Raw genomic sequence first — 25,162 nt, 5'->3', positions numbered from 1 at the left:
GTTCATGCATCTTTAGAAATAAAAAGGGGGAAAAAGCAATTCCAGCAGTGCATTTGATCGTTTTTAAGAGCCTTATGCAAAGCTTCTTATCTGCTATGCTGCTGCACTGTTTCATGAGGTCACACAGCCTTCTGAGGCAGGGCAGTTCAAAGACACACACAGTATGTAACACGTTCTGCAATAGCTATTAACACCCACACAAGTGCTCACCATTACTATTATTTCCATTTATCATATTTAGTGAGAAATAAAAATACAATTCCCATTTTACACATTAAGCACAGTAATGAGGAGACCTTCATAAATTAGACTTGCACTTCAAATAAAATCTCTTAGGAAGACCAATAAATAGAGTTGCAAATCAAAAAACCTAAATCCTCACAGCCATAAAGCTGCAGCACCTCAACATGAAAGTTCCCAGGTTTTTAGAAACGTATCTATACTTTAAATTCCTCAAATGAACTGCAGTGCTAAAAAACACAACCCAGAAGCCCACTGCCATTACCAACTTTTGAACAGGATCAGAGCCAGACGTGGTCCTATGTGGGCTGCAAGTCGGGGTGCTTTATTGCTGCATGTCCAGCAGTCCAGCCCAGATACAGTAATTCCGTCTCAAAGTTAATTGCAGCAGCTCTTCTCACATAGTCTGAAGCTGAAAAAGTCTCGAGCCTTTTTTCAAGAGGTAACCCTGATCATTCAGGGATTCAATAAAGCTCTCAAAATCAAATACCTGCAGTTGGAGGAAGGGGGGGAGAGACAAACATAAATGCCAAACTGGAAAAAAAATGAATTCCATCGGATAAAAAGCAACACAAATGATTTAAAAGAACTGTAGTATTCAGGCATTACTTATAATTGAGCTAGATTTGAGTTTCCTTCACAAACCAATGACCTACAAGCAGGTAACACACCATCAGTTGCACCCTTTGGAGCTTTACTGTTCACAAATGGCACAAAGGATGCACAGTAACATATGTAGAAACCCAAGTTCTGAAACACAAATATCAACCAAGTGCACTGAAGTCTACTTTCTACAGCCCTCACTGATTTATTATTTTTATTAATGATGCATTTTTTGTCCGTTCAATATTCTGCATTAAATATACGAAGGCAAAATTAGAACTCTCTTAGCTACAAGTAACTGGTTGTTGAATAAATGAATGGTCTTGTGAGAAGAGAGGGCAACAGCATATTCTGCCAGATGGGAGCCACATCAAATCTAGTCTTGCAGCACTTCCCAACTCTCAAGTATGGAAAGTGAACTGTTATGGGATTGTCATGGTTTTATGATTTTTGGTACTGGTATTCCACATCATAACATCATGTAGTGCATTTAGAGTTAAAGAGTTAATGCTCCAGCTCCGTGGATCATCGATAGTTCCAGGTATACCTGTCTCAGAAGAGAAGAAGAACTCCATTCCCCAGAGGACTTTGCGATGCTTTGCGTTCTTACGTGTTTACGCTCAGAGGGAAAGATAAAAACTGTCTGCGGTCACGGGACACTCTCTCTTTCCTTTGGGATCGACTCAGCAGTGGGTGCTCGCTGCCGTCCGCCTTCAGCGTTAGCGTAAGGCCTTCGGTTTATCGGACACTCTCTCTTGCTCATTTTATTTGATTTATTAGCTTTAATTCCAATTATATTGTATTATATTGTGTTATTTTGCTTTCTGATATCTTATTTAGTAAATTAGCTTTCCTCCTCAGATCGTTGCCGCTGTTTTGTTCCTAGGCCCATCTCCCTTTTCCCTTTTCCCTTTCCCCCTTCCCCTTTCCTGGGGCGTGGGTCCGTGGGTCCCCCGCACCAATCGTCACGGAACCGGGCCGAACCTGCCCGTAAACCGTTGACAGGGATAAAAGACATCTGTGGCCATGTTGTTCCCACCACACTATGGCACGAGGGTGCTCAAAGCAGAAATGAAAACCTAAAAGGCCACTGAAGGTCAAGCAGAAAGCTCACTGCACAGAGCAGACAGCACAGCAGGCTGAATTAACAGACACTAAGTAATTCTGACTGCTTCTATAGTTGATAAAGAAATGTCTGATTTCCAAACTTACTCGTATCTGTAGCTCCTTTGCAACCTGTCGAAGCTGTTGCAAATCAAAGAGATTGTTGTAAGTTTGCTCTGCAATACTGTTGAGGGCAGAAACAAATTTTTTTGCTTGAGACCGATTGCTCATCCCAGATCCATGCTGTGAACGTTCAAAGTCCAGTTTTCCAAACTCATCCGAGTAGGTTCCCAGCATGCTACAATACATATAAAAAATAAATGGGATCCAGAAGTAAGAATGTGTGAACTTCCTCCCTGAAACACCACCACTCGAGATGCAAAGTTTTCAGAGGACAGATAGTGTCTTTTTCCTAGGGGATGCTGTTCTAACTAGGGAACATAGAAAAAGCATTGGTCCAAATCACTTCTGAACTTAAATTGTCCAACAGCAACAACAGAGAGTGGTAACACTAGAGGAAAACCTTTGGCAGCTTCTAAATTACTGCAGACTGATATTAACAACTGTTGCAGTGATACAGCTTAAAGCTCTAAGGAGTAGTATTCAACTGAGGGCTGCTGTCAATTTTTGAACAGGAATTAAAAATACTGAATGTTGGTCCTGTGGGCCTACATTTGCTGAAGTCATTTCTTCACTGTTTGCACACCTGTTCTAGAAAGTGAATAAATACCAGCACAATGCTTTATTGGTACACACTGCATATTACCTGTATTTCATTATTTCTATTACATCCTCAGCATCTTCCTTGGTACATTTCTCCCTTAATTCCAGCCTTGATCGTGCCTTAAAACAAAGTATATTAGAAAGGTATATTAAAGATATTACACCCAATGAGAGAGAAAGCTATTGCCCTGCCCCACACGTGCAATGATACAGCAAGCACTAATTTTAGGAGCACAAAGACACAATGTGAGTCTACAGAATATAGATGATAAGTCCTCTAATCTGTCAGCATTTCAACATCATCTCTTTCATACACACAATACCAGGATGTAGGTTGCAGTTTTTCTTAACAGCTCATTCTCAGGAAGTAGCACATCACAAATAATGTTATAAAGGTGCAGTGATACAGAAAACTAACAATTCAAGGTGGGCAGCAGCTTGTCCCTGCCAGTACCTTTCTTGCCTTTAGGAAAACATGATAAGGAGCTAGAAATACAACCTAAGGATGTTTTACTTCATGACAGGCTTTAGACTCTTTAAGCATCTTTAAAAAAACCAAAAAAGTAAAACCAAGAAACAAACAAAAACCCCACACACAAAGGATACCACAGCAGTACTGGTACCACTTAGGAATAATCTCTTTGTTTTCAGTCCTTCAAGTATTAAAGCTTGAGTTTACCTCTGTAAGCCGAATCAGCGACTCCAGCTGCCTTGTAGTAATCGGTGTGCTGCCTGCTCCCTGGTTCTGTTTCCGAAGCTCCAGGTAGAATTCCTGAAGGACCTGAGCTGCTTCTGGAGATAAATTTGGGTGAACATACTGCCGAGCATACCCGACGTACTTCCTCAGCAGCTGATGTGGAATGGCATCAAAGTTTTCTCCTGGCGAGATCTGACACAGTTACAAACAAAGGCCTTAGATTTCTGACCTTGCATCAGAAGCTTGTAGAATACAACCCAGTTTTTAAACAAACTTTTCATCTTCTATGCTTTATCCGGTGACATCTTTCTCAAGCTCTGAACATGTTCTCTAAGGGCTCTGATTCTACATATATGAGCCATATTCTTTTAAAGTCGACGCGCCGTGTTTAGATTTCATTAAACAGACCTGCCCAGTTCACAAAAAGCAGGAGTTGGTCATCTGCACTCCTTAGTGTCAAATGTGATCGAACCGTATCAAGAGTTCTTTTTCAAAAAGAGAAAATCCAATTTCTTAATTGTTACAAGATACATCTCTACAGAAGGTTAAGCCATCACTCCTGACATCTCGTTTTGAAGAGCACAAGGGGCAGCTGCCAAACTGACCACAGAATTCAATTAAAAAAATAGTTTTCCTTCCATAATCTATAACGTCTTTGTTGGTTTGCAGACATCCAAGTGTTTGCTTACACAGCACTTTATTTGCATTTGGTATTTCAAAGCATATCAGGTTACATCAATTTATGATACCAGTCTAGTTCTGTAGCTCCTTACTGAAATCAGTAAGTTTGATTTAGAGCATCTGCATGCAAAATACCTTTCAATTACCCCAAAAATATATTAAAAAAATAAGCAGCCTAGCTGGTAAATTCTCTTTTGTATGAGTTGACACAACTTTAGCAACTTCACCATGTTGTTAGCTACAACAGACAAGCTGTAGGAACTGGAGCCTTCAGTGATTTTCATTTAATTCAGAGCCAATTCTTATAAGAGTGGGAGACTGAAGACATCAAGCAAGTCAGGGCTGCTAGGTCCACAGCAAAGAGCACCACAGAACAGACACAGCAAGAGTCACAGGATGAGCACTACCTTTAGCCTGTCGAGCAGAGGCTGATCTGAAACGACTTCAAGAACAGAGCGGTCCTGCACGTTGGTGCTGCACGCTGCCCGCCTTCCAGCTCGGATTGCCATCACGTGCTCCGACAGCAAATGATCATGATCTTCATTTGGGGTGTCCAGCAGAATAAAAACTAAGTCAAATCTTGACAGTAAAGCACTCCCCATTCTACAGTAAAAAGGTAAAAATTACAATGCTTGTAATAAGAGGAAGGATACAGCAACTCTGCTTTACCACAAAGACAGAGAATCCTGTCCATTTCATTCCGAGTAAAACACAACAGCAATTTGTCTCCCAAAAAGCACAGGAAATTCCTATAAGCTTGTGTTCAAGCTCTAGAAAACTGGAAGTCAATTTTACACAAGACTGGCAGAAGCTCCTGCTCCAGAAAGTGAACGATACAAGCAGCATTTCAAAGAAGTGCTTACTTTAAGTTCTCAGACACTGTTTTGGCTTTGTTATAATGCCCTCCAACTGGGTTTGCTGCAGCAACAATAGAAGTTCTGGCTGGCAAACTGCAGACAATACCAGCCTTGGCAAGGCTGATACTTTGCTGTTCCATGGCTTCCAATAAAGCCTGATGCTGGCTTCCCATCTTATCAAATTCATCTATTCCACAAATACCTGGAAACAATGAGCAGAGGACAAAGATTTATTAGAAAACACATTAACTGATGGACAAACCTATGCTGCAATCCTGCAGTGTCAGAAACACAACTTAAATTCTAGATACTGCAGGAGACATTAGACCAAGCCTTCCTTTGAGCAACATCCATTTCCATTCCATGTTGCTGCAGCTGGCCTGGCTTGCAGAAGCAGTGTCTTGGTTTCTCATTGAGATGACAAAATAAGTTTGTTTTTTTTTAAAGAAAAAGATGGCAAAACTCACAAGCAAGCTATTTTTCAAAAGCAGTAAGAATCCAGTACCTGACTTTATGTCAGATTTCTCAAAAAGGAAATCTTCCATCTTTGACACGTTAAGTACGATTGGTATGCGAACTGCAGAAATTGAGGAGTTTATAAGTAACCAGAGCCCCAGGAAAGCAGGAACCACTTCTGGTAAAGCTCAGAACTTCCCAGATCTGGAATGCCAGCACCATACTCCAAACTTACATTTTCAACCAGTCACACAAGCACTGCAGTGTTGTCTTAGACTCGGCAGCAGCTCACCCCATCCTATTTGTTCATATTAAGCCTGTAACATTACCTTGATCTCCAAGCACTAAAGCACCAGCTTCCAAGGCAAAATCTCCAGAAGCACCATCCCTAGAGAGCGTAACTGTCAGGCCAGAGCTGGTGGAAGTATTACCACAAACATACACACCTCGAGGAGCAACGTTGCACACCGCCTAGAAGAGAAGGAAGGACTTTTTTTCTCTCCCTAAGGTAAACAATTTCATAAACCTTATTCTAGAGAAATAGTACAAAGCAAAATTAATCTGTTTGTTTCCATTTAATGTGGCACAACAGTCAAGTTTGAACTCCTTTCAGTCCCAAGGAACCTATTCTGTAAAATAGTAGGAGTAACTACTGTCACACCCCTGGCACAGAGTCCCAACCACTGTGTTATGAAAACTGCTAGGACAGGGGGCACAACACTTACATTCCAAAGCATATCAAAATGCTGGGTAACTTCCCATCCAAAAATCACCAGATCACAGATACGTTTCTGTGCCTTCGTATCCCCAGGTCACTTCAGACTAACATCCTGCCTGAGCACTCAGCACAAGCTGTTTCAGAGGAAGCATGCACAGTCTGCCCCAGAGCTAAGGGACAAAAGACAGTACTGGTCTTTCTCTATGCCCCTAGCATCCAGAAACAGCTTATAACTTGAATGGACTGACAAAACACAGACATGCAGCAGCTAAATTTGGCTAGAATACAGTTACCATAACTGGATTTTCCTAGTAAATCTCTATAGTTACTAATGCCTAAATTTAATCAAAAGATAACACCCGGAGTATATTTGCTCAGTGCCAGATATGACAGGCACCAACTACAGGGTTAAATAAACAAACAAAAAAATCACAATAACAAAAGCCACCACAGTCTGGCTCCTACACAGCTTTGTTTTCCTCTCTGTCAATTTTTGTCCCAGAGAAAGTGGTGATTGAGAGGAGCCTTCTCTCAGGGTCTTATTGGAGAACTAGACTAATAGCTCATTTTGAATGATGTTCTGTAACTTAGGAAAGACATGAAGAATAAGAGCATTTCTTCTGATGCCAGAGTTTCCTGATTCAGTGAAATAAATAATATAAAAGAATTTTTAAGAGGAAGAAATTCTACTAGCAGCTGGCTTTCCTACAGTCATACCAAAACGCCCACCAAGACTCCTACATAAGTAGCAGCAGGTCCCTTTCCCAAAGGACACAAATCTGAGTCAGCGATATAGAAATAGGGCAGGTGAATGGAAATACACCTTGCTGAAGGTGAGTGGCATGCTAGTTCTAAGAATGTACTTTTTTTTTTTGACAGAAGGTCAGCTAAAAGAAGATAGGAAGGAGCAGAACATCTCACCAGGGAGGATGGCTAGTGAAATGAGCTAACAAGGGAAAGACAGCAAGCCTACACAGTAATTGAAATCTCGCAGGCTTGTCTGAGTACACCTGCTTGGATGAGTGCTTTAACAGACTGATTCTCTTCTGCAAGGCTCTCTGGAAAGACAGGACAGCAGGAAAGCCATTTGGGTACTATACTATACCTAAGGGATGCTACGTGAAGCAAACTCTCCAGCTAGGTAAGGTAGCAAGGAATTCAGGAAAAAAACAGTTATACAGCAGTAGCAAATAAACCCATACTTGCAACATTTGACTTTTTCCTAATCCTGGATCTCCAACAACCAGAACATGTGGATCTCCTCGCACTGGAATTCTGTTCTTGTCATCGACAAACTTCTGACATCCTCCAAACAAGGCCAGGGCCAAGCCTGCCTTTACAATCTGCAGTGGTACATACAAACTCCAGTAAGTACTCAGTCCTGCTGATCAACACTGCCATCTCCCCAGACCTGTTTGTAATAACTCTTTCCCTCTGAATGAAAAAACTTGAACCCCCTAAGAAAGTTCCAAGGGTATAAGGCTGCCTCATCAGTTCACACACTGGAACAACACTGAAGTCACCCATAAATACAGCCCCCGCCCCTTCCCTGCACCTCTGATAAATTTAAGACAACCTACAAGAGTTCAGTGTGGCACAAGCATTTCAAACTGAAGCAGAGCTGATAAACTGCATACCTCATGGCCGTAGATTGCAGGACAAAGAGAGCTGAAAAACAAAGCATTCTGTGACCCAGGAGGAATACAGACCTCACGTTAATATTAAACAATCACTTGTTCTGTCTCTTTGTCCCAGAATACTTTTATAAGCACAAACATTGTTTGTTTAGTTGTTGAACTCTCAGAGTCAGTTTAAATTTAGTATTGAATTGAACCTCTTGAAATTTTCATACAACCAGATATACTTGAAGCAATAAGAAAAACCTTTCTTTTCAGTTTGCACAACTGCAGAGAACCAGTTTCCCAATGGTTACTGCACCCATTCTGATTATTATCAAATAACTACCTGGAACTCCCTTCTAAAGGTGCTACAGCTTCTGTCCTCCACTGGGAGGAGCTGAGGGATGGTCCAGTTGGACAGGGACCTTTCTATCTGAGCTGAGGGTCTTTAGAAAACTCTCTAATCAGTTCTCTCACCTCTTTCCTCTGCAGTGCAAAAGCAGAGCAGACGACAAAACAGTGTTCATGAGTTAAAATTAGTTACTGAGGAGAAGAAATGAATGAATTGCTTTACTTACCTGTGAGTTTCTATCTCAGGGTTGACCTGAAACACTAAACTTTCCTCTATTTCAAAGTTCTAATACCCTCAGTTTCCATTTGCATTCCCTACAGCAATACTTTCACTTCCTCTGGAACCCCTTGCCCACTTTGGTGTTTTAAATCTGTAGACTAGACATTGTCCAAGCCTCAGACACCTCATAGCTTTAAGATCAGCTGTCATGTTGGACCGAATTTGGTCACGCCTAGCCTAGGTCTGACATGACTTACTTCACAATAATCCTGAAGAGATTTTCCTCAGCTTGAATTTCTTGAACAGCATAGAGGTCCTTAAGTGAAAACTCCATGAATGACCGTTGAAAAGTCTCGTCGTCAAAATTCTTTGTTTTCTGTCCTTTACTGTTGCTGACAGAATTCGCCTCAATGTACAACAAGAACACGCACTTGTCATTCTTACTTTTAGATGCTCCTGGTAGGAAGATTGACAGACAATTAAGGAATCACTTTTACATCCTAAGTACCAACGTTACTTACAAATGGCACAAGGAAATTAAAAAATAAAAGGTACATATATGTTTAAATAATCAACACCTACAGTCCTCAAAAATTGACGTAAAATGCATTACAGCTTCTAGTTACATTTGTTCATTAAGTTCCAAGCCTTTAGGTACACAAAATATTTTTCTGGATGGGAGGGAGGGGGGCATACATTTATGTATATATAGAATTTTCTTGCAACATGAATTATGTTTTCCAGACACTTTAGATCTAACAAACAAAAAACAACATGTATAATTTTCCCACACAGAAAACACCTTCATCCTTTTAACAGCTGTGCATGACACAGTTCTACACTTGGGGGAAAAAAGTTTAAGATTTCCCCAGGGAGGACTATGTTGAGAAAGATGATATGCCTTCACAGTAGAGGGATGGTTTTCCTGTCCTTTGAAGAGACATGGAGGGGAAAAGGTTAAGCAAAGAATGACTGTTAGTGAGAACTAAGAAATAAGGATGTCCTCCTCAGATTATGAGCTCAGAGGTAACCTTTCTACCAGTTGAGATACTATGAAGCACTGCACATCAGTGCTGCCACTTCAGAACTAGCACGACACACAGACCAGTGAGTTGCAGAAGACAAAGCCCAACTATCAGTACGCATTAGAGACAGTGCTCCTCTTAAACAGGAAAGCACACTGCTTTCAAAATGACATCTTGCTGTGAAATTCTGGGAACTTTTGAAGAGATATACACTTAATTCTTGCACAACTCTGCAAGCTCAAGGGCTGTTTATCTCATATAATCAAGAGAAAAGCCCCACACGCAGAAAGAAGTCTTCTAGGATACATCTTACCTTCCTCAGTGCTGGACACCTTAACTATCCCTGTAATTGTGACCACATCTCCTGGGACACAACTGTCCACAAGGTCTTGAACCAGCTCACATTCAATTGTGCGAGGGATTCGGCCTGCTTCTCGCTGATCATCTGACATCAGCTCCTGAACCCTGCAACACGCAGACCCATACCACACAAACTCTGTGCATAACGTTGCCAATTCAATTACAGCATACAAACTCTGTAGGCACAAACTTTCAACCAGTCCTTCCTGATCTGAGAAGGGAGGCACGAGAAATGTCCTGATCAACACTAGAACTGCAGTGCTGAATTTGGAGAAACAGTATTTTTCAGTTCAGACTTAAACAAATGGGAATATATTATACATCAAACCGAAGAAGGCAATAACAATGAACTCTCGAAATAATAAACAAAGTTCACATTTGCTAGCACCAGTGAGCATGCTCATGTAGAAATAAGTACAGTATGTGAAATAAGATGGGACTTCATGGACATTACAGCCCCAATGAATGCACAACTGGCATTTTAACCTTATCCAAGCCCAAGAATTAAATCAGACCACAACAAGAACAGTAGCTCACTCTGTGTAGCTGCAGAAGGCTGGGAAAGAAATAGCTCACCTGAATGTATGTCACAGAACAACAGTCTGTAGTAGTGATGGTACAGTAGAAGTGAGGGGATAGAAAGTAAGAAATCCACTGTCTACCTTGCTACACTAACACTGTTACGTTTCTGTAGAAATAGAAACTGTAACATGTTTCCCCCTAGCAACATTCTAACATCTTTAGGCATACTTGCTGATTAGACATGAAAAGCAGATGAATGGGCAGGCCCAGCATTGTACGGAGTGTAGAAGGTATTGGAGATACAATCAGTATCATTTGAAACCAGGATTTTTAGCCCTTAAGTTTACATTTTGTTCATTCAACTGTCACAGCTGATGGATGTAATTTAACAGGGCTTTCCAAACTGACCTCTAGAGGGCTCAACGTTACACAGTATAAAATGGAGTGAGCCACTCTATCACTTCCTGACTGCCCTGCTGTATTGCATTTTTGAGCAGAAGGGAAAGGAGCTTACTTAACAGACTGCCAGTCCACTGTGGTAGTTAAAGGAGAGCTCCTGTCAGGTGTGAACGACCGGCCACGGCACTCAGGAACAAGGCACTGTAACAGTATTAATTCTAATTCATTCTCAAATCTCTTTAGTTTTTAATTTTATTTTATTTTTTCCAAAAAGAAAGTAAGCAAAACAGTAAGATTTATAAACACAATTTCAGGGGAAAAATTAAATTAAATTAGGGTTACAAATTAACATGTAGATCCACAATAAAGAGCTATCAAGCACAGCCAGCTCGTTGTTTAATCTAGCTTTAAACATCTGCACTACTTCCCCTCACATCCACCTATTTTAACTACTACCAGTGTTGCTACTTTTCAAAACCCTACAGAAATGCAAAAGGGAAAAATATAAGGTTAAATGATTCTAACTTACCTTAGTTGGAAGAGTGTACTTTCCATCAGGCAGAGGAACGCTCTGAACATCTCCACACGTGCCACATACAAAGGCTAGCTTGGTGCACAGAGGCTTGATGTTACTGACACGTACAACAGTGCCACGCAAGGCAATGTATTTCCCATAACAGTTGGCCCGAACATTCTTCAGCTGAGTTAGTGGCTCGTAGTTGTACAGTCTACAAAAGAGATTAAGCAAGAATACTCTGAAAACTTACCACACTTAACTGAGGAACCAAAAACACTGCAGCTAACCAAAAAGGCTTGACCCTTTTTGAATACTTTCCTAATTCCTTCAATAAAGAGCAAATATGTAAATATATTTCTCTCTTTTTAATAAATGTTTTACATAGTAGTTTCTCTACTTATAAGCTGTTTCTTCAGCTTCACACTTTATACGTTGTTTCTTTTGCTATTTCTTTTTCCTTCACAGGGACAGTTTAGCTTATGTCACTGTGAAGGCAAAAGCAGACTGTTTTGGAAATAGCTTCACAGCGTGAAGTCCCTCAACAAAACAAGTAAGCCTTCAGCACCATGCTCGGACCCTGATGATCCACACAACAGAGGCTAAGAGATGTTCCTGCAAACAGAACAAATACTCAACACCCATTACCTGGCATGAATGAGAGGAACGTTTATTATAGGCTCTCCATCCAGTGGTAACCCTTCCTGCACCTGCAGCTCTGCAGCATGCCTTTCAAGGTCCTTGGTCAGCACCTATACAAAACAGAAGGGCAAACATGAATGAGGTACATCATATGACATGGGTTCAGTTGGCTGTTCTTTGATTGCTATCAGTCACATTAGGGACTGTTCAGTGACTCCTGCTACAGTGTTTTCCTGTTTCTGTCCAGTTCTAACCCTCATTATAAAAGGAATTTAAAATTATCACATTTGTTGGGGTTTTTTTTAGTTAAAAGAAAAATATACAATAACTTTTAATCCTGGTCAACGTGTGAAGAGTTGTTTGACAAAAATGTCTGAGAATGTGCCTTTCAACAAGTATTAAAACACTTCAGGAGACAATGAACGGACCCAGGAATTCGTGCACCTCCTCCCACACCCATCCACCAGGAATGGCTCCACTGCATGAGGTGGGACAAACTGCCCAGGTAGCCCACAGTACATTAATAAAACAGGCATTAGACATCTCTATAGTGTATCTATTAGAATTCTACTTAGTTTTAGCCAACTGGTCTGATGATGCATATACAACATGCAATAAACCAAAGTATTTTCAAAATAAGATTTTGTAGGTCATACAGAAAGGGTGTAGAAATGGAGGCTGTTGAGTTTTTGAATAAATAGCAGATTTCTATTATTGAGAGAAGCACAGGAATTTGAAGTTTTTTTTTAATAAAATAATTGCCTTTAAATTTGATTGACTCTATTTGATCATGACAGTTATGTGCAGATCTATCAGAACTTCAAGTTTACCTGATGAATTGCCAGACTCATGCACTGCAGTATTTTCTGAGGCATATCCCGTAATTCAGTAGATACATTTGGTATTGATTTAGTTAATTCTCTATCTTCTATCAGCTCCTTATAATCCACAAGGATGCTTCCCTTTCTTTCTATTTCATCCTGTGAAACATTTCAAGTTATAAAATACTCTTCAAATGATAAGCACCAGACATACAAAACATATCATAAACATTTCATAACTGTGAAGGAGATTATCTTTGAAAGAGCAAACACCTAAAATATATGCTACTGCATCAATACCATTAGATAGGTACATACATACACAAAGAAATATATATTTATTTACCTTATCATAAAGGTCAATGCGTTGCATAAAGAATTTTTCAAAGGCTTGTGTCTTCTGGACAAAAGGTGACTTGTCAGCATAAGCTAACCAGAAACACACAGTGTTAGTAAGTGGCAGAAACAATTGTTTGCACTTCACTAAATACATAAACAGGCAGTTTCATGCTTTTTCTGCATTCCAGAACAGAGGAAGATGCTCTCTACAATATCACAGTTAACGTTCTGTTACAAGATCTCTGACAAAAGAGAACCCTGTCTACACTGACAGAGGTCAAGCATGTAAAATTGCAGCAGAGGTGCCAAGTGCCAGCATAACAGACTGCATGCCTCATGTAGCTAACTGAACGTGTTTATCACCATGTTTATCAATATGCTATTTTATACCATTCAAAGTTCCCTTCCAAGGTTCAGAGCTCACAGATATTCAGTATATTCATATACAGTATACTACAAGACTTCATTCCTCTCATACAACAAACATGAATTCCAGATGCTTTCTGTTCCTTTTATCCCCTCTACGTGTAACTAGACTTAGAGAAAAGTGATTAGGATATTTGCTAGACTTTAGTCTAAAAATACCTTCAGAGAAATAAAGCTTCCAGCCCTTATATGGAATAAACTGGTCCAATGTTGACTGAACGAGCCGAGATCTTGCTGAAAGAGATTGAGATTAAAACGAGGTGGGTATGACAGCTTCACAGACCTCCTCATCAGTCTCAGTGCACCAGGAGGCAAGAAACCGCCGCTGCCGTGACGAACAGGCCTCAGGCAGCAGGGAGGAGCCGGCTCACCAGGCTCAGGCGGCCTCTTCCACTCCACCTTTCGCGCCTTTCCCCGCCAGCCTCCACGCCAGCCCTGGAAGCCCCGGCCCCGAGGACATCCCCTGCCCCTGAGGTCCCTGCTCATCTCAGCTGTGGCGCCAATCGGAGCGGAGGAAACCGAAACGCATCGGAACAAGGTTAACAGAAATCGCTGAGGCCAAAGCTCCGAAGAGAGCACTAGACCCCACGAGGAGCAAACCCCCTCACACTCCGCCGAAGGCGGGAAACCGCTGTCTCGGCGGCGCCTGCGCACTGCCACGCACAGCCACCGGAAGCGGTGCGGGGCACTTCCGGCGGGAGGACAAACTTCCGGTGAGCGCGCCGGCGGCCATGGCGGTTGAGCGGAGTCGGAATTTGTTAATTTGTGAGGGGGACTGTGCCGTGCTGAAGCGTGGAGACGTCTTCAAAGCTGTACCCGTGTTGCGGCGGAGGTGAGGGATCGGTGGGCGGTTTTCGATGTTTTTCTGTGATCCTTTTGCAGCAGGTCGTCGGACCCTTCGCTAAAAACCTGAGGGGGTTTCAGTTCTGCCTCACCTCCTGCGGCTGACTGCAGGAAAGATTTAGGTGCGTTTCTGACGAAGATGTAACGCCTCTGAAAGGTAGCTGAGGTGTCGTTTTCAAAGGGATGTCAACTGAGCATCTTCAGTGGCTGCCGTGAATCTCTGCTTCTTTTTTCTAGGCTTGCTGATGTAGCAAGGAGTCCCTGCATCCTAGCACAAAATGCTGTAGTCAAGGGGCAGCCCTCTGCTCTTCCCAGTGCAGCAGACGAGTTTGTAGACCTCTGTGTAGAAGTCAGTGTTGGGTATAATGGCCAGACATCTGATTTAGTAGACTGTATTGTAATTGAGTGAGGTCTTGGCAGTGAAGCTGGGAGTGCTGGTTATTGAGAGGCTTCATGCTGAGCAGAAGAGCAGGGCATCAGAGGGGTTTTTCAGTTAGCACTTGCACCTATAGTTACTCTGTTGGCCTGCAGAGCATGGCCAGGACATTGCTGTCAGATCCCTTTTTGCAAATCTCAGTTAATGTGTTCAGTTTTGTTTAAGCATCCATCATTAAAATAAATAAATAAAGAGTAAATACTGCTATAGGGAATTAAATAACTTCTGTGTTCATTTGTTACTTTCTGTAATCTGATGAGAATAAGGGCAGGCTGAGAACAGGTGGCAGTGGCTGCGGTTGGACACTTTGTTTCTTGTGTCAGAAATGGTGCTGTACAATTCTGTATCCTTATGTTTTAGTTCTCATTTCAGAGTGCTTGTGAACTGAAAACACATTGGTCGTGCTGTATGCTGAATTTGTTCTTTTCCTAACCAGTTTCAGCATAATGTGCTGTTCTGGTTAACAGTAGTTAGTGTTTTGTTTTTAATGCTTGTCTTGATTTGCTTCAAAGGCTTAGCTTAAAAAGGCATATATTAAGTTAGCTTCCAGCTATCGGGGGTTTCCAAATCCTGTCACCTGGTCTCTCAGACATGGTTAAAATAATGCTTTAAATAGCATTAACGTTTTTATTTTTTCAGAAAAATTATTTTTGAGAAGCAGGGGTTCTATCTGGATAAAGCCATTGGTCATGTATATGGAACTACGTTTGAAGTAACAAGTGATGGAAACCTCCAGCCAAAGCAAGAGGTGGAAGAGACTACCACAGGTATTGCAGCAGGTTGATTGATGCTTGGGGAAAAAAGGCACTAACTAGTTATTCTCTGTTAAGACCAAAGATGACAGGAGAGCTTTCTGTTAACCATTTGTTATGTTTCTTATATTCTTTCTGTCATAAAAGTGCATGGTTTTGCCTTGACCTGCTGTTCCACTTGTCCCGTAACAAATACTTCTTAATATGGGAGAAAACTTGAACCTTAATTTGGGTGAACATAGAAAGATGCATCTTACGTGTTATTTGATTGCTTACACGATACTTAGCAAGAGCACAAAGCATGTGGGTGTAATGCTGAGAGGTCTGCTTTCTGTGAAATCATGTTTCTCCAACTGAAAAGTACTTAGAACTAGATTTTACAGATCTATATCCTTTTCCCTTAGAAACAAAAGAAGCAGGTACAGATAATCGTAACATAGTTGACGATGGCAAGTCTCAGAAACTGACTCATGATGACATAAAGGCTTTGAAGGACAAGGGTATTAAAGGACAGGTAAAAATAAGGCTTTGATGTCATTTCTGTGCTACCTTGATGGTTATCTTTTAGTTTACAGAACAGGCTACTCTTTTTAATGGTGCATAGGCTTCGGTGCTTTTTCTTTGTTTTTCTGCTCGAGTTGTGTTTTTCTTAAATATCTGTTTTTACAAAAATGCAAAAGCTGTTTTCAGAGAAAACTTCATGTAAGGTTGACAACTTTATCAGTAGAAAGCAAAGTATGAATTTTTACTGTATTAAGAGTCATAACAGGCATAGAAAATGTCTACTGTATTATTTATAAAAAATAAATAAGATAAATATAAACCACTAAGGAAATATAATTCACATGATCACTTTTTCAGTTTTTCTTAGAAAATTAAAAATATTATTTCTATATTAAAATTGTCCAATAAAAAGCTATCAGAGATAGTAGTGAAGGATTATGGACAAACACATATTAATTAATAACACTATGTAACAAGCATGCTATTGGTGTGCATGTAGGTGGTGCCTATCAAACAGTGTTTTATCTGCACCTCAAAAGCTAAAAATATTCCCAGGAGATCAGTCTGTTAGAAAAGTTGTTGGTTTTTACCCCATGTTTAACCCACAAGAAGTGAGGTCTTCTTAAATGGTATGATACCATTGCAGCATGTTCTATTCTGCAAACATGGTCAGCCAAAATTCTCTCTCATCTTTGGTTTATCCTTTCTCATAAAAGATAAGGAATTGCTCATACTTACATCAAGTTCATCTCATCTTTGCACTTTGCTGTTTGCTGCTGCTGTTCAGAGTAGCTGTTCTGCTTTTGCCTCCTGAATAATGAATAACTCCAAGGAGTTAACGAATGGCATTTCCCCTGTTTCCATGGTTGTGGTGTTCTTGGTGTTCTCTCTTTGATAAGAATGTACTAATGAGTCTGATGGCTTTGACATTTTCTGTTTAGGTCTCATTAGTTCTGTGGCAGAAGGTCACTCTGCCTCTTTATGTCCTCTGCATGTCTGTGCCACGTACATACTGATAATTTAGGTTATTAAAATAGTCTGCTTTGTAAACTGTGGTTTTTTGATGTTCAGTTTAGACTGTTACAATAGCAGCAACAGTTAGTTTTTGTGAATGTCTGGTAAAATTTGAATTCGTGGTTGTGAATGACATGTCTTTGTCATCACCACAGAATCACACAATGGTTGGAGGGGACTTTAAAGCTCACCCAACCCCCAGCTCAGGCTGTCCAGGGCCCATCCAACCTGGCCTGAAGCACCTTCTGGGATGGGGCACCACAGCTTCTCTGGGCAGCTGTGCCAGGGCCTCACCACCCTAAGTGAAGAACTTCTTCCTCACATCTAACCGACATCTCCCCTTCTTTAGTTTAAAACCATTCCTCCTTAACCTGTCACTGTCAGGCTGTGTAAAACAGACTGTAAAACCAGTCCCCCTCCTGCAGGCTTAGTGATGCACGCTTAGTTTGAGAGACAGTTGCTCTGTGAAATAAAACTTGGATTTTTCCCCTCACTTTCCAAAATTCCTCCCATATCCTGTGGGATAGGTGTGTGGTATTAGGCTGCAGTATCCCTGGGGTACTGCCAAGTGCTGCAGCTTGCCTTTGGCTTGTTATGTTTACCCTACAGAAATATTCTCTGGTTTCCTCACTAAATGTTACTGGGAAAAAAAAAAAAAAAGTAGATACCATGTTTAACTTCTTTCAAGAATAAAACAAAAAAGGAAAGATTCACTGATTCACCCTACTAATAGTACATCTTTAGCATTCAAAGGCTTGAAAAGTAGCAAGTGAGAACTACTTGGACCGCTGTTTTTTTGGACTAAGTTCTCAAAGCACAGTGGGAGATATGCTGTCCACACTTAAAATACTCTTTTTATCATTTCCTACCACCAGCCTCTCCAAACTCCTATTAGGCCAAATTACACTGTTGCTCTTCATCCATGTTGAATAGGATCATAGAATTCTGCCAGTCCAACTACTTTGATCACAACAACCAAAACAGGGTTGTGCAGCATTTATTATTATGTGGCAGGCATGAAGACAAGTCTGAACTATGAGAGGGTTTGTTGGTTTGTTTGTTTTCTGCTGGAGGTCTTAATGATCACTCCAGCTGTCACTGGAAAGGGTGAGAAATGAGAGTTGGATTGGCAAAGGGAAGAAATTAGAACAAGACCTGGAAACAAAAATGGGAAATCTGGAAGGTAGAGGAGGAAGAAGTACTAGGAATACTGTAGGAAATAGCAAAGGTGAACAATTAGATGCAAGGAACTGGTATAGTTGTCTAGCACAATTTGAAAGGCAGAAGAAATTAAGGGAGATACCTGATAAATAGCCAGAATTGAGAGGAAAAACTAAAGCAGTCTAGACAAAAAATATATATATATGCAAAAGATATCCTCAGAGACAGAGATGCTGAAGTCAGAGACCCTGAGAAGGAGTTAGATTCAAGTAAATACTGCTTATGACATCTGGATCCTTCTTTTGTTTGAGGATGTAGTAACAGTTTTACATGGCTGTACCCAGTGGTGAAAGTTAAACTGAGAACTCGGAATATATGCTAACTGTTCTGTACTGACTGCTAATAGACATAACCCTGCCCCCACTTTAAATACAGCGTGACTAAAGACAGCTAATCACCTACAGAGAGCAGGGTAGTCTCCTTTGTGTTCAGCATGAGGTAAAAATGTGTAGGTACTGAGGCCTCACAGAGCTGAAGTAGTGCCTGGCTGATCAGTAGAATTTTACTTTGGTATTAATGTCAATGGAGCTTTTTCTTCCAGTGAAGGAATGTATGTAATATTTCTGGTGCTTGTTTAGAAAAACAAACAAAAAACCCACCCACTATACAAAGTGAATGACAAATACATACCAGCTATAATAAATACATATTGTCTTTTTAAGGAAATTGTTCAACAGTTAATAGAGAACAGTACAACATTCCGAGACAAAACAGAATTTGCTCAAGATAAATACATAAAGAAGAAGAAGAAAAAGTAAGTGAATCTTAAAATGTGGAAAATATTTAGTAGTAGTTGAATTTGTTGAGCTTCAAGTAAGGCTATTGCTGTGTACTTCTTACAGATATGAGGCAGTTATTACAATTGTAAAACCATCCACTCGCATTCTTTCAACAATGTATTATGCAAGGGAACCTGGCAAAATTAAGTAAGTTTTTATTTTGTTTCTCTTCTTGAATGGTAACAAAGGTATTAAAATATTTTTTCAAAGTATCTGTATTATTCTGGAGTGCATACTACCATTCCTTTTCTTGTTAAAAGAAAGACTGTAAATCGGTGAAAAATAATGGGATATGGAAAATGAATCCATGTGCTCTTGTAGTGAAGAAAAAAATTCCTTAGCATGCAGCATCAGCTTTTGCCAATTCCCTGCCACCACTGTTCTGCTAATTACCCCTCTGGCAGTGGCTCTCTGCACATCTTTTACCTGCTTTTTATTTTACCCAAGGCTTCTCAAACCTTTTTCCTTCTCCTTCCCCAACCTCCTTGTTTTATATTGAGCTAGGCGTCTGATTCTAAGGAAATAAATTTGATGTTTCTTGAAACCCTTTGTCTTCTAGCCATTTGCGTTATGACACTCTAGCTCAGATGCTTACTTTAGGAAACGTCCGTGCTGGCAACAAGATGGTTGTGATGGAAACGTGTGCTGGCCTTCTGCTGGGCGCTGTGATGGAGAGAATGGGAGGTAAGTAACACAGTAACACAGAGAACGAGGGCTTATTTGAAACTTAAGAAATACACTCCGTTTTGATACTTCTGAAAGGAACTACTTAAAAGTATTTTTTCTCACATTTCAAATGCAAGTTCTATTTGCATTTCTTTTTCAATCTGTTACCTAGTTTCATCCTAAAACAAAGACACTAGGCAGAGGTGTCAGCTGTATCCTGGAAGCCAGGAAAGGTGGGAAGAGGAACCTAATGCTATGTGCTGACTGGAGAGCACCCCAGCAGTTATACTATAGATTTGTCTCCTTGCAGGAATTTTTTTTTGCATGTAGTTACTTTCTGAAGTAAATAAGCTGCTATTCCAGTACAACTACTGAAAAACTATTTCTGCTGTGTTTAAATATGTGACACCTTTTCCTGTAAAGCAGCGGTCTGGGCCTTGAAGATATTCTTTATTAGTGCTGCTTAAATTAGCTTTTACTGTTTAACAAAACAGCTTGATAGATAAACAAATTAAGTACTGTAGAAATTTAATCATTTTAATTATAAACTAAATTGTTTTTCTAGCAGTTTTTCACTGTTTGTGGGCTCTATACAGGTCCTAAATACATGTTATACATGTGTAGTCTTTGAGTTGCCTTGTCTTTTCAATCTGCAGTAACTTGTCTTTCTTATAAAGATTTCTGCACTGGAATATGCTAGATTTGATGATGAGCAGACAACATACCTATTTTTAAATGCATGCTTCTTGATCCTGGAAGTTCTGGCTTTCTAATGACTATAATATATTTGACTCGTTGGCTTTTGTAGGCTACGGATCCATTATTCAGATGTATCCAGGAGGGGGACCCGTTAGAGCTGCCACCAGTTGTTTTGGATTTCCAAAACTTTTTTTCAGTAATCTTCATGAATTTCCTCTCAGCCAAGTGGATAGCCTTCTCTGTGGGACACTGTCTACAGAGACTCTGCCTTCAGAACCTGAAGAAGCTGCAGTAGCAGAGGAAGAAACGAACGGACTTGTTGATGGGAAGCAGACTTCCATACAGGGAACAGAAGAGGAATCTTCTGCTGAATCAGCTATGGAGATCAACCAAACAGAAGAGCAGGAAGCAATGGACATTAATGCTGAGGATGCAGAATGTAAAGAGAACAAAGAAAGAGAAAACAAAGAAAATGTAAGAATATTGATTATGGCTATTTGAGTTTCATAATGTCAGTATAACGCTGCTGATTTCAGACATCCTGGAGTACAGCTTGTTTAGGTCTTAAAATGGAGTTTTGAAACTTGCCTTACGTTGAGCTGCCTAAAGCACAAAAAATGAAAATTCAGTTCATGCAGTAGTGATTACAAGTTAAAGCACAACATTTTATTGTTCAAAGGTTCGAGAAAAGCAAAGAAAACAATGGGAGAGAAGGAAAAAGCTAATAGAAGCTGCTGCTTTGCTAAGAGAGAAGAATGCAGATGGGTGAGTCAGAAAGCTGTTCTGTTTCGAGTGCATTGATGGAAAATCACTGCTTTTTGAAATGAGTAAAAGCTTTGTTTTAAAAAATACGTTAATCCTTAAATATTTAGTAGCTAGCAGTCAACCCAGATGTGTCTTGGGTCTTGTTTGGTTCTCACCTGGTTTTCATGGTTTTTTTGGTCATTTAAAGTGTTTGAGTAAAATCTAAGAGTAAACACCTAAATATATATATATTTTACTTTATGGTAAACAGAATCCAGGTAGAATGATTGCAGATAAATATCACAGGATTCTCTTCAGTAACAAAAGAACTTGAGGTCCTGGGGACCTGAGTTTACTGTATTAGAACAATGCTTGTTAAAAGAAAGTAATTTATTTCACAACATCAGCAAAAAACACATAATTTCATTTTATCTGCATTAGCTGTAATTTTTTTTTCCCCAATAAGTTATTTCCCTGATGATTTAATATCAGAAGCATAGAAGAAATGTAATAAACATATTCCTCGCAGTTCAACATCACAGTAATATGAGAGTGCTTTGAGGCTGTGACTTTCTCGTGATGCTCTTAGCAAATGCTGAGGTGATTTGAGTTAATTAAGTAATGCTTATTTAAGAGCATTCGTATTAATCTTTCCTTATGAGAAATCTAATAAAGTAAAGCAAATGCTTCAAACTAATGACTCGGTTGGCATGGGAGTAATAGCAGGTGAGGAAGTCCAGATTTTGCTTTGTTTTGCAAGAGAGAAATGGGAAAAGGATAGGTAAGAGGTTGTAACATTGCAGATAAGGAGAAAGGTTAAGATATTGTCAGACTAAAGGAAAACTGGTAATTAGGTAAAGATGAGCACCAGCTTTAGGAGATTACTGCTTGAGACCATGACTTTAGCAACATTTACTACTTCACGTGGAAGATACAACTATAAAGGATGCAGTTTTTGTTTTACAGAGGAGTAGGCAGTGATGGATCATCACATTTTTCTGGCACTATAAAAGTAGAAATTGGATTATAGATGCTCCCTGTGTTCAGAATTAGATCACACAGCCTCTGTACCTTCTGTGTCTTTTTTCCACCTCTTCCCCTCTTGTCCACTATGTTAATTTTGAGACTGAGCAGACTGCCTGCTGACAGCAATGTGTGCTGCCATATGAGAGAACATAACTTGATTCTCACATTCTCCCTCATCTCTCTCTTACCTTCCTGTTGTCTGGCACAGTTCCTTTCAGTGTCAGTGCAGTCCTCAGAACCTTCTGGAATATGGGCCGGAGTCTTATTTCTTCATGATCCACTTGGCTAATTACATCTTGCAATGTGGATTTGAGGGAAACCTGGAGCCTGCAAAGGCTTTATCCAGCAGAAAACCAAAATGTGAACAACTGCAAAATAACTTTTTCACTTCTTATTTGTGCTTTTTCTGTACAGAACCCAAAGCATCTGTAAATACAAGATACACGTGGTATGAAAGTTAGGGTAAAGAATAAAATATGAAGGTTTTAAGTTGTTAAGGACATAAATTCTTTTTAAAACATTTCTAGTCATGCCCATTAAGGAATTGTTTCCTCTTTAAATAACAACGTATATTTAATGAAGGTTGCAGAGCTTAAAAAATCACAACTGAAGCTTCATTCTAAGGAACAACTAGCAGTCAAAAAAAAAGTTACATTTTGACAGTCAGAGGGTAGAAAAGCAGTGTTAAAGTTCTTGGGGTTGTCAGAATTATTACAGAGTTCAAAATAGCTGAAAGGAATGCTTCTGCAATGTGTTTAATATGCTGTACTTTATAGCTTTTTATCCTCTTAATAATGCAAGTAGGAAATAATAATTTGTTTTTATATTTGGGGACTCGTTAGAGCCATGAAAACAGGCTGATGAGCAACATTCATCTGTAATTGATGCACTGTGCTAACTAGAAAATGTCACTTGATGAATAGGATTTAAGACTACTAATGTGCATGAAATTTCTTTTCCAGCTTACTTGTAGCCAGCAAGTTTCATCCCACTCCTCTATTACTGTCTTTACTGGAGTTTGTTGCTCCCTCACGGCCTTTTGTTGTCTACTGCCAGTACAAAGAGGTAAATGGAGTTTGTTACTCTGTTATTACTGTGAGCTGGAGGCTACTTTGCCATATAACCTGTTATTTCTTTTCTTAAGCCTTTATTAGAGTGTTACACAAAGCTGAGGGAGAGAGGTGGTGTTGTTAACCTAAAGCTGTCTGAAACGTGGCTACGAAGCTACCAGGTAAGGATTGCACTATTGAGGGAAGCAAAATGTGTTCTGGGTTGATTGAAATCATGTGCAAGCTCATGCATTTGTTTATATGACAGTAGCAAGAAAATGCTTCGAAGCATTTTAATGCAAAATGGCAATATTTTTTGAATGGAATTAATTCCTTTTCTACTTCCAAAGGCAGCACACTGAAAGAGGTTCATAACTGTGCTGCTTTAGGGGTTATAATAACTAAGTGACGATCCAATATAATACAGAAAATAGAGCAAAAATATCAAAATTATCTATTGAGTGCTAGTTTTTTGGATAGCTTAAAAGATTTTTGTAACACAGAAATGGTGGTGACTTCAGCGTCTTCACATAACACATTTCCTGGAACTGAAGTAATGAGGAATTTCAGGCCTAGGAACATTTCCACGGTGAAAAATGTTGATTTGACTTAACTTTGTTTGGACAAGGTGTATATACATGTGAAGCTATGAAGAGCAGAAGCACACCTCATTTGCAAGCAGCTCACCCCTTCTGAGAGGTCCTTGCATTGTATTGGCTTGCTCCTCACCCATAGGCTTCTGGAGTCCATAAGGAATTATTATATAGAGGATGACTTTAAGGCAAGGGTGGCCATAGTTACTGGCTGTTACAACCGAGTCAAGAATGATGGTGAGACCAATGGATACCAGTGTGAGGGTTGGCAAGGCTTGCTCTGCTCAGGGATAGTAATTCCTAAACATTAGGAAACCCTAGCTAGGAACAACAGTGTCACCTCCTGAAACCAGATAAATCAGCTCAGACCTGTGAGGGCGGTCAGAAGAAGGAGGAAGCAAAACAGGAGAAGACTTACAGAAAAGAATAGCAGAGCTGAAAGCACTGGTTCACTGCTGTGTCTTACAGTAATAGCAGATATGTAAAGGTTGCTGCTATGTTAGACCCATTGTGGTTTCTTGCAAACTACATGAGTTCTAAATGTGTTAATGAGACTTGCACTTCTCAGGTGTCCGTTGTGACTGGAACAAATACTGTAAACTGAGATACATCACTTGACATGCACATACAGCATGACTCCTCACAGATGCTTGGTTTTTCATTGTTTTGTTTTTTTCTTTGTCCTGTTTTAAAGGTCCTACCAGATCGAAGCCATCCAAAACTGACAATGAGTGGAGGAGGAGGATACCTGCTATCTGGTATAACTGTTGTGCTAGATAAGGGCAAATCTGATTCCAGTAATTTAGAAGCACTGACGATGGAAGAGCCGTCATCTAAAAGATGCAAAGTTCAAGACCTTCACTGTTAACAGTTGGAGAATTGATTTGTTTTTCAGATCTCAGGAGATACGTGGCTAGTAAAATAACAGGTACAGTTTCCGTGCTCTTGACAGCACAGAAATAGTACCTGTCATGTGTGTGTCAACAAAAAGCAGAATTATGTGGTAGGGAGAACTGTCTCTCCTGAACAGTTTACGTGGTCAGAACGAGAAGATAAACTGTTGAAAGCAAACCTGTGTCAGACATCACACTGAAAGCACACTAACTTCAGAAAATAAAAATAAAAAAGACCTGATGGTCAGGCTGAGAAGTTAACATGGACAAAAGACAAAGGCATCAGTGAAAGTGCTCTTCTTGTTTGTTGCCAAAACTGGACAGGATGACATAGCTTTTTAAATGTTGAGTCTGAATTCACTCGTGTAATTTTGGTTCTTATTTTCCTAGAACAAAATCAGGGTAAAATGTTCTGTGTAGTGATCTGCTCCCTCTTCAGGCACTGAGCCATGCAGTGTTGATTAATCTAAGGAAGCTGCATAAGCAGCAAAAATCATTAATACAAAAAAGTATTTTTCTTTCCAAAGGAACAATAAAAAGAGAACGTGAATTCCAGACCTTAATATCATGACTCAATGTTTCCTGAAATAAATACAGGGGAAAGCATATGTTAGTAAGTTAAATAC

General features: G+C 40.0%; 2 protein-coding genes across 4 annotated transcripts; one reads left to right on the top strand and one right to left on the bottom strand.

Annotated features, from left to right (window-relative positions):
* Positions 1 to 173: 173 nt before the first annotated feature.
* Positions 174 to 13,803, bottom strand: MCM8 (minichromosome maintenance 8 homologous recombination repair factor). The gene is made up of 18 exons (XM_065734900.1): positions 13,689 to 13,803; positions 13,477 to 13,551; positions 12,899 to 12,981; positions 12,562 to 12,711; positions 11,738 to 11,841; positions 11,105 to 11,303; positions 10,691 to 10,776; positions 9,608 to 9,759; positions 8,527 to 8,725; positions 7,717 to 7,747; positions 7,282 to 7,422; positions 5,691 to 5,832; positions 4,912 to 5,107; positions 4,456 to 4,651; positions 3,350 to 3,559; positions 2,714 to 2,790; positions 2,056 to 2,245; positions 174 to 730 (listed from the first exon to the last, which is right to left on the bottom strand). Exons 1-18 carry the CDS (start codon positions 13,801 to 13,803, stop codon positions 638 to 640), a joined length of 2,439 nt encoding a protein of 812 aa, XP_065590972.1. The 3' UTR covers positions 174 to 637.
* A 223-nt stretch (positions 13,804 to 14,026) lies between these two features.
* On the top strand, positions 14,027 to 24,760 carry TRMT6 (tRNA methyltransferase 6 non-catalytic subunit). Of its 3 annotated transcripts, XM_065734465.1 has the most exons (11): positions 14,027 to 14,149; positions 15,236 to 15,363; positions 15,753 to 15,862; positions 18,750 to 18,841; positions 18,930 to 19,013; positions 19,426 to 19,550; positions 20,341 to 20,705; positions 20,911 to 20,996; positions 22,964 to 23,066; positions 23,146 to 23,232; positions 24,338 to 24,760. In XM_065734465.1, exons 1-11 carry the CDS (start codon positions 14,049 to 14,051, stop codon positions 24,509 to 24,511), a joined length of 1,455 nt encoding a protein of 484 aa, XP_065590537.1. In that variant the 5' UTR covers positions 14,027 to 14,048; the 3' UTR covers positions 24,512 to 24,760. The 3 variants fall into 3 exon arrangements, with proteins under 3 accessions (XP_065590537.1, XP_065590625.1, XP_065590711.1); XM_065734553.1 differs by lacking the exon at positions 18,930 to 19,013; XM_065734639.1 differs by lacking the exons at positions 14,027 to 14,149; positions 15,753 to 15,862 and having other exon boundaries at positions 15,240 to 15,363.
* The last annotated feature ends 402 nt before the right edge of the window (positions 24,761 to 25,162 follow it).

Source organism: Cyrtonyx montezumae, unplaced genomic scaffold (genome assembly GCF_038088225.1).
Source record: "Cyrtonyx montezumae isolate F1298 unplaced genomic scaffold, pur_monq_1.0 scaffold_0, whole genome shotgun sequence".
Classification (NCBI taxonomy): domain Eukaryota; kingdom Metazoa; phylum Chordata; class Aves; order Galliformes; family Odontophoridae; genus Cyrtonyx; species Cyrtonyx montezumae.
Note: the sequence above shows the minus strand (reverse complement) of the source record. Positions and strands in the feature narration are given on the sequence as shown.

Coding starts and splice junctions, on each gene's coding strand:
- MCM8 (XM_065734900.1), bottom strand. CDS start 13,803: ATGAGCAGGGACCTCAGGGGCAGGGGATGTCCTCGGGGCCGGGGCTTC. Junction 9,760..10,690: donor GTGGACTGGCAGTCTGTTAA/GTAAGCTCCTTT, acceptor TGCGTGTTGCAG/GGTTCAGGAGCTGATGTCAG. Junction 7,748..8,526: donor CTCTTCAGGATTATTGTGAA/GTAAGTCATGTC, acceptor TTTGTTTTTCAG/CTCTCTTTGTCCTGCAATCT.
- TRMT6 (XM_065734465.1), top strand. CDS start 14,049: ATGGCGGTTGAGCGGAGTCGGAATTTGTTAATTTGTGAGGGGGACTGT. Junction 15,863..18,749: donor ACAAGGGTATTAAAGGACAG/GTAAAAATAAGG, acceptor TGTCTTTTTAAG/GAAATTGTTCAACAGTTAAT. Junction 20,997..22,963: donor AGAGAGAAGAATGCAGATGG/GTGAGTCAGAAA, acceptor TTTCTTTTCCAG/CTTACTTGTAGCCAGCAAGT.